Here is a 13,895-nt window from a genome sequence, read left to right on the forward strand (position 1 = left end):
AAATGACAGATGAACACATTAATGGAATAATGAAGAGGAGAATCAGAGGGCACAGGGATAGGGCCTTCTGATCAAATTCCAACTTAAAGCAAGATTTTGCTGGGTTGATTTTTAAATTTTCTTCTAACAGTATTGTCTAAAAGAACAAAGATGTTTGGGCACAAATATTTGCACATTTCTTTTGAAACTAAGAAAGCATCAGAAATGAAGGAGGAAACCCTTCAAATCCTTTTGTATAACAATTAAATCACACATAGCTCACAGCTCTTTTCACCAGTTTAATGAGCATGTGGCCTGTTAACATGAAATGACTCAGCATGAAGATTCTCAATGCCAACCACCCTTTGATTTCTCCATTCCAGAGACTTAGTGACTGTTCCATTGTCCCTGGGCAAGTTGAACATGTTTGGGATAAAGTAGTAGAGCTCCAAGATTGTTACCAATGTGCACTCTTGGGGTTTGGAGAGGCAAGTCTCTTCTCCAGATTAGCAGGGCTTCTTAAACTTTTTCTGCTTGCGACCCCTTTTTGCATTTTGGCAGCAGTCCTTGGCATTGCATGGCCTGAAGGCATGTGCAGATGTGCAGTGCAAAGTGCACATGCTTTGTGTTCAGAACCAAGGCTGCAGTGAAGTTGTGTGATGCAAGCACTGCCAGAAACACCTCAGATTCATTATGCGTTGGATTTTTAATTAATATATGGTTGTTAGGCATTCAGAAACCTTTTACTGTTGCCAATTTTTTTTGACCCCATATGGGGTTGCAACCCACTGTTTAAGAAATGCTAAAGGGGTCTCGGATGGAAAAAGTTTAAGAAGCCCTGATCTGGAGTAAAGAATCTGGAGTATTAGGAGAGATTCTCAAAACCTGATATTAATTGATTAATAAACATTTATTAAATACCTACTATGTGTAGGTGTATGTGTATACCTAGTACTTGACAAGTACTAGGCTAAGTGTTATACATATATATATGAACATATGTGTACATACATATATGTGTGTATATATATGTATATATATGTATATATACATACACACAAAACATCAAAATTGGAATGCAAGAAGTTGCAGTTGTAAGGAGGAGGGAAGGAGTAGCTATTCATGGGGGGTGTGTGTGTGTGTGTGTGTGCGCGCGTGCGTGTGTGTGTGCTAGGAGTTACTTTATAAATCCATTGGTGTTTAATTGTGAATAAAGGGCATTCAAAATTTAAGCATTTTTCAACTCACTTTAGTCATAAGAGCATTTTGTTCTTATCATGCTTTTTCTTGACATTTTTTTAAATAACGCTATCAGTTGCCCACAAAGCTGAGATTTTTTTTTGGTTGCTGAGTCTCACCAGAGCTCCCTTGAAGGCATTCCATGACTACACCCACTGTTGCCTCCTTCTTCTTGTAGGAGTAGGGGACCTCAACATTTAGCAGCCCCACAGGTCCTGAGGGGCTGACTTTCCCTGAGTCTCCTCAGGAAGGCACAGGACACCACTATATTCTACTCACTGTCCTTTTCCTCTCCTATTGTTTTTTTTTTATTTCTTTCTTCTCTTGTCTCTGTTTCCATTCTTCCCAGATACTCAAGTTGGTCATCTTCTACGACAAGTTGAATGAGAAAATAAAAACATTCAAAAGCCTTTTCATTCTTCTTCCCCTCAGTATCCATTTCCACTCATGATGGGGCAGGGGTGATGATATTTCCATAGTCCCTTTTCGCTTGAATCTGATATTCTCTCAAAATGGAGAGATTCCCATTTCTTTACCCTTATAAATCAAAAGTATATTGTTGGTTTTTTTCCAAGTCTTTTCTTCCAAATCCCAGGAACACTTGAATTCTGTCTCAGATACTCAGTTACCTATGTAACCCTAGGCAAGTCACTTAACCTCTCTCAGCCTTAGTTTCCTCATCTGTAAAGTGGGAAAATAGTAGCTGCCTCACAGCATTGTTGTGAAGATTAAAGAGTTAACATATGTAAAGCAATTTGCAAACCTCAACAGTAGAAGGAGCTTGAAGGACCAAATAGTGTCAATTGATACAATACATTTTTTTTATCCATAAGGCAAAGTGAATGTAGTAGATGAAAAATTCTATTTCAAAATAAAAATTATGCTTGTAATTGTATGCAAAGTTTAGCAAAATTGTTAAATTTTAAAAAAATTCCTCTATCAACTGATATAATGGGGACCACCAGCTTCAGCAACCTCCCCAAGGGGTCCAATGGAACAAAAATGACTAAGAACTGCTGCTCTAGAGCTCAGGTTACAGATGAGGAACCTGCCTGTAGATACTAAATGACTTACCCAAGGTCATGAAGCTAGTTAATGGAAAACCAAGATTTGGACCCTGAGCCATTGACTCCAGTGCATTCTCCATTACCCTAGGAGTTTAAAGGTGATCGGCTGTGGGTTTGACCTGTCAATTTCATGGCCATGCTGAAGCCCAAACAACTTGCTTATTTGGTCAATTCAATCACAGACAGGGGTCACGGAAGGTCAGTCTGGTTATGAGGTGCTGCGTAAACACAACTTGAGTGTATATTTCATTTCTGGTTTTGGGGTTTTTTTTGGGGGGGTTGCAAAACAATTGAGGTTAAGTGACTTGCCCAGAGTGTCAAGGCCAGATTTGAACTCAGGTCCTCCTGACTTCTGGGCCGATGCTCTATCCACTGCGTCCTCTAGCTGCCCCTTGTATTTCATTTCTATTGAAGAGCTCTGACTGAATCTCCTCATACCTCATACCAGCAAGCTTCCCCCTCTCTTCATCAAAGTCCTACTCATTTTTCATAGCTCATTGAAAATCCTACCTCCTTCGAGAAGTCTTTCCCAATAACTACAGCCCACAGCTTTCTCTCTGCTCTGAATTCCTATAACACATTATCTTCTTCAGTCACTTCAGCTCTTAATCATGAGCTGAATCATGTTATCATTTAACTATTCTTTCTGCCTGTCTTTTTGTGGGGGAGAGGAGAGGATCTGGACTTGTGAATTCCTGGATCTGTGGGGTCAACAACTCCTGACATGGAAAATCCCCTACTGATACAGATAGCAACTCTTCTATGCCTTATAGTTTCAGAGTTTGCTGGCATACTAAGAAGTGAAGTAGCATGCTATGGTCACATGTGACCACTAATATGTATCAGAGGCAGAATTTGAACCCAGGTCTTCTTGATTCCAAAATCAGCCATACCACAGTGCCTCTCTATATCTCATTTCCTTAAACAGCTTGTAAAAATCCTGGAAGACAGGCATCATCTGACATGAAGTGCCCGGCACATGGTCATTCCATAAGTACGTGTTGAATCGAAGGGCATTGAATTATATATAACTTGTTGTTCAGTCATGGTCAGATCCCCCTGACTCCATTTGGGGTTTTCTTGGCAAAGATACTGGAGTGGTTTGCCATTTTCTTCTCCAGGTCATTTTGCAGATGAGGAAACTGAGTAAACAGAGTTAAGTGACTTGCCCAGGGTCACACAACTAGCAAGTGTCTGATCCAGATTTGAACTCAGGTCCTCCTGACTTCAGGCCTGGCACTCTTTCCACTGTGCTACCTAGCTGCTGTCTATATATAATTTACTTTTCCTTAACTTTATGACCTGTATAGAATCATCCTTAGATTTAGAAAAATCATGTGTAAGTTCATTTCGCTATAAAAACATCTAAGAAAGGCAATTGGCTACTGTTGCCCATCCTCCCCCCAACGTGGCTAGTGTATCTTTTAAAATCAGTTCATTCATGTCACTCAGACTGAGCTGCTTCTAACCCCTGGATCAATGCTAGCAGCAGTGCCATGCTGAAAGCATTCACACGGAAACTGTTCTTGTCATCCTCCAGAGGCAGAGGCTGATGACTTTTCCTGCATTAATGTAGACCTGATCCTCACCTGCTAAGGGTTAGCTTCCGCTGTCCAGTACGTACTGAGCTTTTCGGAATACCTGCCGGCATAGATTACCCAGCATTCCAGAACTTCAGAACAGGAAGAGAGCTCACCCCACGCCATCCTATTCATTTGAATGGGAACCTTCCACAAACAGGGACCGTTACTAGTACTGGCTCACAGAACCTCTAATAGGAGATCTTAAGAAAACTTCAAAGTAGCCACTTTACGGATGATGCGCAATGGTGAAATCAACCTCGAGTAAAGGCTAATACCAGAAGGCACTGGCGCCGCCTGTTAGTAAGGCAGTGCTAAAAAATCCGCGTGCTAATTCTGGGACATGTGCCCAGGGGCAGGCAGGGGCACTCCTCTCACCCTCCACCTGCACTTTCCCCAATTCCCGTCAGTGATATGTGTACAGAATTCTGCAGGCAGCCAGTCTCACCGCCCATGATCGCTTACAGCGAGGAGCTGGTGAAAATTATTTTTCTCCCCTTCCCCTCACATACAAAGGCAAACCCAGGGTTCTCAGGCACTCAGAGAAAGGCTTGTTTTACAATACGGCTGCAAAGCCAGGCGGGTTCTGACTGTGCGGGCTCCTCCACTTTTCATCCTGACGGCGCTAACAGGCCGGGAATGTGCGGGTCAGGGTCCTGAGCAGCTGCGACAGCTGCATCGGGCAAATGGTGCTCGCTTGAACACGCGCGCGCGCGCGCGCTCACACACACACACACACACACACACACACACACACACACACACACTCATACATACACATTCTCTCTCTCTGTCTCTCTCTCTCTCACACACACTCACACTCACACACACACACACACACACACACACACGCACCAATGGTTGCGCCTGGGCTCGCCTTTGAGACTGACTCGCCTTTGATTAGACGTGCCTTCTTCAGCTGCTGAGCTCGCTAGAGCCGCGTTCGGGGTCCACGGGGTGTGCGAGACCCATTCTGCGGTATAACTGCCTGCATTGATTCAAAATCAGCAGCCCGAGGCATTGAGGAGGCACGCTGGACCTTGGTCCGCCCTGCTAAACTGCGACTGCACAGCTTTGAGCTTTCTGCAAACCTCTGACAGAGCTGGGTTTTACTGTCTAATCAATCAAGGGGAATTATTGCCAATCGAGGCTTTGCTAGCCCTCTCTGCGTCCCAGCCCGCGTGAGCAAGTTCAATAGCTAGCTCTTTCCTTCTATCCCAGGGACAGAGGTTGTCCTGCACCAAGCTGAGCCTTGAGCTCCCGTACTTTGGAGGCAGCTCGGAAAGGGGGAGCTGAAGCTTCCATTAACAGCATCTAGAGAGGGAAGGCAAGAAGAAGGAGGGAGGGGAAAGAGGCAAACCTTGAATCACTCAGCATCCCGTGGCTGTCTTCTTAGATTCTCAGAAGGTTACTGTGTTGACTGAGACTTGGGCTGGGAACATACATAGCTTTATTGGGGAAGCAATGCAAGTCTCCATAGCTTGTACAGAACACAATCTCAAGAGTCGGAATGGTGAAGATAGACTTATGAGCAAACAGAACACCACTGCCCCGAATGTAGTGAATGCAGCCCGGGCGAAATTCCGGACAGTTGCTATCATTGCTCGAAGTTTGGGAACGTTCACCCCTCAGCATCATATTTCTCTGAAAGAATCAACGGCAAAGCAGACTGGCATGAAATATAGGTATGGATGCAACATTCCTTGCTTCTGGTCTTTGCATGCATAGAATTACTGATGCAAAAGATAAATAAATCCCATTGCTTCAGAAAGTGATTTTCCAAAGTGATCTTTTTAAAGAAGCTGAAGTATTTAAAATTTTCTCAAAAAAAGAGAGGATTTTAGGAAATAAAGTCAGGATTTTTTAGAAAGTGTGGCCTGTTTTTAATATATTTTAAAGTGTCATAGACACCTAAGGAGTTGTATCAATTCGAACACACAGGAAATAACGGGACTGCCAGGAACTGGTGTTTAGATCAGAGTAGCTTTTCAACGGGAAAATGTTTGTCCTATTTTGTAGCTAGCATGAGGGGAATGATATATGCAGTAGTTACTATGACAATTGAACAGAATTGTACTACCCAAAGTCGTTTCAGAGGTAGTTCTGTGGTGATGCCTATTTTTAGGAAACCCTAGGTAACAAACGTTATATATAGCTCTTTCAGAAGTTTTGTTGAAACAGCCTTATAGATCAATACAATACTGACAGCATTTGAAGAGAAATATGGACAAAGCACTAACCATGGTGCTGAAAACTGAGGTTTCCTGAAGACCTTTAAAAGCAAAAAGACCAACCCACCATACATGCAGACACTAACAAGATTATTACTTAATGTTATCCTGATGTTGTTCCTTATAATAGATGATTTGATCAACTAAGAATTTTATTACATAATTGTTCAACTTCTGTTCACTTGTTGGTGAGCTGCTTTCTTTTTCTGACCCCTTCTGAACAATTCAACCAGTATTTACTAAATGCCCCCACTCTACTTCTTTGATAGCAGTGCACTTAACATTTCCAAAAAGTGTATAGGGAGGAAGAAAAACTGGAAGAAACTATCAATGTACTTGGAAAAAACTCTCTGGTTGCTCTGGTTTTCTTGGTACAAATTTGCTAGTGATGTGTTTGACCTGACTTTTAAATCGAGTGACCTCTTCTCTTACTGGCCAAGCTGGAAGGGATTTTTGACAGAACCAAAATAATGAAGGCAAACAATCATGCCTTATACGTGGTCTGTGAAAATGGAATCTAAAAACATTGTCATTCATCTTGCCCTTTAAAGAAGTTTCTTTGTTGATGAGCCCTTGAAACATTCCCAGGTAAAACAAATCAATCTTTACAGGGTAGGATTTATTTATTTATTTCAGAACTGAGGTCTCAGGTGAAGTTAACAATCTTAGAATATTTTCTAATTATCTATATGTCTTAGTTCATTCTTTGCTCTAGGTAGCAACTTGAATGCCATTGGCCTCTGTATCCATAACCTCATGAAAATTAGACACCCCCCCCAACCAAGTCCCTGCCAATGCCATTTCTATAAATTATATTGCAGTTGTAGACACGTTGAAATTTGCTGGTGCTGTGGTATAGATCCAGGTCCTCTGCTCTGAGGAAGTGGCACTGCTCTCTGGATGCAGTAAGGTACAGCTGAGACTGAGAACTGTTGGCACCAGTATGAAATGGCTAGTGAGGTTTTCAATATCCTAAGCATAAGGTGGGTGCCTTAAGCTTGACTACGCATCTCAAATTTTAGAAGCAACACCAAAGAGGATGATTTTGTTACCAATTAGAAAAAAATCTCTTCCTTTTTGCAAATGTTTCTTGGTTAGTTGTGGTTTCTTTTGTTGGGATTTATTATTCTCTGGACTTCCATTAAGGTTTTATCAGTTCCGTTCTCAATATATGATGTTAGATTTGATAGTAAATCTTTGTTTACCCCATAGCACATTATGCTAGAAAATTTTCTTGGGAATCATTAATTAATGCCAGATAACTGCAACTCTGCCTTTCTCTGTCACAAGTTGACAATTGGTCCTTCAAGTTATTCACTGGTTTATGCAGACTCCCTGAAATGTCCTTCAGTATCACTACTATTCTTCATTAGCAAGTACCATCCACAATCAATAACTCACAGATAAATGACTTCAAACATACCCAAAAAGTCTCCCTGGGATCACAGATCTAGAGCTGGATGGGACGTCAGAGGCCATTTTGTTTAATCCCTTCACTTTATAGATGAGGAAACCAAGGCTCTGGCAGATTAAATGACTTTCCCAAGGTCACCCATGTAGTGGTCATCAAAGGTGGGATTTGAACTCTGACTCCAGAGCTAGCCTTATTCCTTTCCCCTAGATCACACTGAAATTTGTCCTCTTCCTTTTGCAAATTCTCCTCAAAAGTCATAGATTTACAACTGGAAGATCCTACTTGGAAGCAGTCTTGTTTTAATACTAATGCCTCAAGAAAGCCCAATTTTCAGTTACTGAGTAATGTTCTCTACCACCCTACTTATTGGTAAAGTAACAGTCCAGGTTGAAATAATTATCACTATTTAATGACATCCATACCTTTCCAAGATCCTTTCTATCCAAGGTTAGAGAGGAGAGAAAGAGAAAGAAGACTGGTTTTGTAACAATGGGGCTGCAGGTAATTTTCTTGCCTGAATTCAAATGACTTTTTATTTCAAGGTTAGAACCACTGCTTTGCCTTCAGTTACAGGCTCATAATAATTATATTTGCTTGTATATAACTCTTTAAGGTTTGCAGAGCACTTTACAAATACCTCATTTGATCCTCACAGCAATCTTGTGAGAAAGGAACCATTATTTTCCTCATTTTACAGATGAGGAAAATGAGGAAGACAGAGGTTAGCAGACTTGCCCAGGGTCACAGAGCTTGTAGCTGTATGTGGTTAGTTTGGAACTCAGATCTTTCCAACCTGAAGCTCAGTGCTCTATCCTCTGTGCTACCTGGGTGCTTCATGCATTGAACTCGGTATAGGGCTAATTGAATATGTGTCCACAGATAATTCAGACTGTTTCAGTGACTTCCAGTTTCTACTTTGGCTTCACCATCTCTCTGTGAATTCAGGATTCATTCAGCATCTTGGTCACCATCACTATATCTGGAGGTGGTGAAAATAATGATAATAATAATTACATGGGAACAGCATGAGGTATGTATAATCCCCATCAACCTGTCTACTGAAGGAGTTGTATTAAGGATGTTTTTAGGGAGACAAGTAGTTAGCACAGTGAATAGAGCACTGGACCTGGAGTCAGGAAGACCTGAGTTGAAATCTCATTTCAGACATTTACTAGCTTCAAGATGCTAGGCAATCATTTAACCTCTGCCTGCCTAGGTTTCATCGGTTGTAAAATGGAGAAAATAGTACATACCTCAAATGGTTGTTGTGAGGATTAAAGGAGATAATATTTGTAAAGTACTTATCATGATGCCTAGCATATAGTAGGTGATTAACAAATGGGCGTTCCTTTCCCCAGTGAGCCTGAAGAGGGTGAACACACATTCCAATGCTTTTATCCAAATACAAAAATTAATTCTTTTATCCACTTGTGTAATATTCCTGACAATATTAAATAGGGCTAGGGTCTAGACCTGCAATTTCACTGATATGTGAAACTCACAGGTGAGGAAACTACCAATGCAGGTCATCTCATTCTCTGAAACTTACAGTGGAAAAGAGATGGCCAGGACACTGAGATGTTAAGTGAATCTTCTATGGTCATAAAGTCAGTGCATATTATAGGAAGGACTAGAACTCAGGGCTTCCTGATCCAATGAGGTAGTACTTGTAAAAAGCTCTTAGCATAGTGTCAAGCACATATTAGGTGCTACGTAAATATCAGTTGTTGTTGTTGTAGTTATTATTCCTGACTTCAGTGTCACAATTTATCTACTTCTATCCACAACAGAGTTATCAAACCCACAAACATGGCTTGCATATAGCTGCCTTTGGCCTGAACCAGATTAAAGTGTAATTTGGAAACCTTAACAAAATAAATCAAAACACAATAGAACAAAAATAAACTTAATGTGTGATTTTGTAAGTCAATATACAGCCTACAGGGATCTTTATATATGGTTTAGTAACCCAATTTCTAGTTGAGCTTGACCCCACCCATGTTGCTTCTCTGGAATACTAACTATAACAGCAGTCAGCTCAGTGGTTGGAGCTCTGGACCTGGAGTAAGGAAGGCTTGAGTTCAAATACTACCTTAGATACTTACTAATTCTGTGATCCTGGGCAATTCATTTGATCTCTTTTTGCCACAGTTTTCTCATCTGTAATGTGGGGATAACAACAGCACATCTCTCTCAGGATTGTTGTGGGAATAAAATATAAGAATATTTCTTAAGCACTTTAGAAGCTCAAAAGCACTATATAAATATTTATTATTATTACCATAGAATAAGTGCAGGATGGGGAATTGGCCCAGGAGTATCTCTATCCAAACCCCTTCAAACAAGATGGAAAATAATAATAGTGATAATAATAATAATAATAATAATAATAATAATAATACATTGATTTTAATAGAATCTAAAAGTTGTAATATACCTCAGAAACCACTGAATCCAACCTGTACCTGAGCAGATATACAGGGAGACAGTCTGGTATAGTGGCTGATGAGTTAGAGGACTTGCGTTTAAATATTCTCTCTTATATTTACTGTTTAAGTGATCTTGGGCAGACCACTAACCTGTTTGGCCCTCAGTCTCCCCAGTTGTAAGATGAGGTTGGATGAGATAAAATTGTAATAGATTCTGAGTTAGAGTACCTGGGTTCAAATCTCTCCCAATAGGGAGGCTTATCTCCCTGCCTCATTACTCCCTACTCTATCCTCTGCTCAGCTATCAAAGTGATCTTCCTAAGTACACATCTAATCCATGTCAATCCCCCATGCAATCAAGTCCAGTGGTTCCCTGTTGACTCCAGTATCAAATGTCAAATCCTGTATTGATTTTAAAACCATTTCTAACCTGGCACCATGCTACCTTTTCAGTCTTCTTATCCTTTCCTCTTCTCCATCTACATTATGATTCAGTGACAGTGGACTTCTTGCTCTTTAGCAGTTTTGCTTGACACAATATTCTATCTCTTCACACAAAACATTTTCACTCATTGCCCCCATGCCTGGAATGTTTTCCCCTTCTTATTTCCATCTACTAACTTCCATGGTTTCCCTCATGTCTCTAATTAAAATCCTACCTTTTACATGAAGCCTCTCTTAGTCCCTATTACAGCTAGTGCCTTTCCTGTGAAATGGTTGCTAATTTACCCTGTATATATACCTTTGTATATATGTAAGTCCAACACTTAGGGCAAATTCAGTCAGGGAGTTGGAGCTATCCAAGGTCTGATCACTCCCTTGTAAGATTGAAGCAGTCTGAAAACAGAGGTCCTAGAAGTCAAGAAGGCTGAGGAACTGAGAGGTTAAAGTGATAGAAAGAGCTGAGGGGTTGGAATGGGGAAGAAGACCAGGTAGTGAACTGATTGGGGAGGAGGTGACAGCAATAAGGAGCTGGATCTGAGGGAGAAAAGCACTTGCCGAATGATTATGGCAGAGGGAGGGTCTAATTCTGGTGATGGAGAGCAATTACTACTGCCTTTCTTGGTTCTCCCAGTTGTATAATATAAGAGAAGGAGCAGTCAGACTTAGAGAAGGTGCTGAAAGATGTATTGTCTTTAGGAATGAGCTAGATTTCATCAAGCACAAGTGGATGGAGGATTGTAACAGGATGAGATCTCAGGCAATCATAGGGAAATGGTCTAGAGCTAGAAGCAGAGTCTATCTGGTGTGAGCTTCACATTTTAGAGACAAGGAAACTGGAGCAAAGAGAAGTGAAGAGATTTGCTCATTGTCACAAGGGTAGAGTAAGAAACAGAGACAGGATTCCAACTCTGGTTCTCTGACCCTTGAGCTAGGGAACCTTTCCAATGCACCATATTAGAGAAAGGTTCTTCCAGAACATAGTACAAAAAGGGTCCAAGGAGGACAACAATGACTAGGGTTAGACCAGAATGGGATTTATTGTGGAGGTAATACAAGCTGCACCATTTGGCCAATCCAACCATCAAACAATCTGCTCCTGCAGTGGAACCTGGGCATCCCCTGGTGGCTTGGCTTCCCTGGCCAGACATCTCATCAAGGGATGGAAGGAAAGGGGTGTGTGTGTGTGTGTGTGTGTGTGTGTGTGTGTGTGTGTGTTATACACACTGTAAACATATATTGAGAACAGAACTGATAAGACTTTAATAGAAGTCCAGAGAATAACAAATCCCAACAAATGAAACCACAATTAACCAAGAAACATTCACACATACAGTACACGTATGGTCTTTCCTGACTCTTGGGAAGGTGAATAGAGATATATAAAGAGAGGGATTCTGGGAGGAGCTAGGAGGAAGTGGTAGCCTGAAGGCTTGAGGACTGGGTCTTCTTTAAAAGTGGGAGTGGGGAATGGATCTCAGAGGTATTATTAATGTAATTGTCTTAACTACCTAAATTCCATGAATGTAGGATCATTTTTACAGTAAGTAAACTCTATGCTTGACCCCTGCACAGTCAAGCCCCATGCCATCCCTGTGCCATAATGCTCTTATATTATCTTTAATTAAGATTCTTAGTCTTACACAAAATTTCCAGGGGGAAGATTAAAAAAAGACATACCACTAAAAGAAAGTGATGTATTATTTAAATGCAAGTACTACAAAAACTTATATTTACTCTGGGGAATTTTGTGTGTGTTTAAAATAGAATTATCATTCTCTAAGAATTGTGAATTTGTTTGTTTTTGGTCTACTGTTAAAAAGTTGTCCCATTTTGTCTATGGGCAGTCAAAGCTCAGAACTGAGTCCATGGGTGTGATTCCATACAGTCTTGATCATGAAAGGTGTCAGGATAAATGTGTCAGCCGGGTCGTCAGATGGCCTTGCCTGATTATTTGGAAGTACTAGGTTTTTATAATAGCTGACCTGTCTGTGTGTGTCAATGTGTGTGTGTGTGTGTGTGCGTGCGCGCGCGCGTGTGTGTGTGTGTGTGTGTGTGTGTGTGTGTGTGTGTGTGCACGTGTGTGTGTGTGTGTGTGTGTGTGTGTGTGTAGACAACAAACCTTATGATGTCCCTAAACAGGCCATATTTGAATATATCTAGCTGGATGTCATTTTAAAAATAGAAGTTCTTTACTATAAGGATAATATTTTAAAAAGATCCTGAAGTGAAAATACATGCATAAAATTTTAAGAAAAATCCTAAAATTGATAACTTGGCTTTTGGAGGTAATATGGGGGGTAGAAAGAATGCTGAATTAGGAGTCAGAAGGTTCAAGATGGTAGAAGTATATGTTCGGATCTGGAAAGGACCTGGGAGGTCATCTGGTTCAACTCTTCATTTTGTAGTTGAGAAAACAGAGACCCTGAAAGCTTAGTAAGTGGCTGAGTGAGGATTTGAATCCAACTATGACAATGGATGAATGAGAACCTCAGAATCACAGTCTCTGCCAGTAATAATTATGCCTGCATTACTTTCATCAAAATATTCTCCTGATTTAAGACATTTTACAAACTATAAAGAGTTATGCAATTGTGAGTTGTTATTAAAAATAAGAGAGAATCTCTGTAGGTCCAATTTAGTTGAAGGTCAGATTCAGACTGACACATACCTTTTTGTGGTTGACAAGCTATAAGAGGTATGCCTTCATATCCTTGGAGAATTCTCTGAAGTATGAAATATTATTCTAAATCATCATCTTTGTATTCAACTCCAAAGACCTCTTTGTTTTCATGGTGCTTCAGGGTTAACACAATGCTTTACTTGTCAAGTCTGAGAAACCTTGGAGATCATAGAATCATATGCCTAGAGCTGGAAAGAACTCAGAGACCCTCTGATCCAGCTTCCTCCTTTTACAAATGAGGAGACTGAGGCCCAAGCATCCTAAATGATATTCAAAGTCTCAAAGGCAGTAAAAGTCAGAGGCAGGATTTAAACTCAGATCTCCCAAAGTACATCCCCATCCTTTCACAGGATCAAGGACCCCAATTGAAGTCTACAGGGCATTGTAGATGTACAAACATGGTTTCATTTGATCTTTAAACTCTGAGAGATTGGAACCACTATTTTCCCCTTTTTCTAAAATGAGCCCAATAATGCTGACAATACCTACTTCAAAGGGGTGCTGTGAAGATCATATTAACATATATATGTATATATATATATATATATATATATATATATATATATATATATATATATATATAGTAATTTGTAAGTCCTAAGATGCTGTATATATACCATTAATAATAATAACTAAGGTAGGTATTACTGTTTTATTCCTTTCTTCCTTCCTTACTCTTTCTCTTCTTCCTTCCTTTCTTTCTTCTTCCTCCTCCTTTTCCTCTCCTCTTCCTCCTCCTTCTTCTCTCCTCCTCCTCTTTCTTCTTCTTCTTCTTCTTCTCTTCTTCTTCTTCTTCTTCTTCTTCTTCTTCTTCACCTCACATAGAAGAAGA

At 40.5% G+C, this 13,895-nt stretch overlaps 1 protein-coding gene across 3 annotated transcripts in view; it reads left to right on the top strand.

The window, feature by feature from the left end:
- The window catches only part of KCNAB1 (potassium voltage-gated channel subfamily A regulatory beta subunit 1), a 457,818-nt gene that overhangs the window by 114,465 nt on the left and 329,458 nt on the right, over window positions 1-13,895 (top strand). Inside the window, exon 1 of one of the 3 annotated variants that reach the window (XM_020988909.2) lies at window positions 4,508-5,550. The exons of the other annotated variants lie outside the window; for them this stretch is intronic. Within the exon in view, the coding sequence (XP_020844568.1) occupies window positions 5,330-5,550 (221 nt within the window). The 5' untranslated portion in view covers window positions 4,508-5,329. Of the gene's footprint in view, window positions 1-4,507; window positions 5,551-13,895 lie in introns of those variants that run through there. 3 annotated transcript variants of the gene reach the window in all.

This window comes from Phascolarctos cinereus, unplaced genomic scaffold (assembly GCF_003287225.1).
Source record: "Phascolarctos cinereus isolate Bilbo 61053 unplaced genomic scaffold, phaCin_HiC Scaffold_7;HRSCAF=346, whole genome shotgun sequence".
Taxonomy (NCBI): domain Eukaryota; kingdom Metazoa; phylum Chordata; class Mammalia; order Diprotodontia; family Phascolarctidae; genus Phascolarctos; species Phascolarctos cinereus.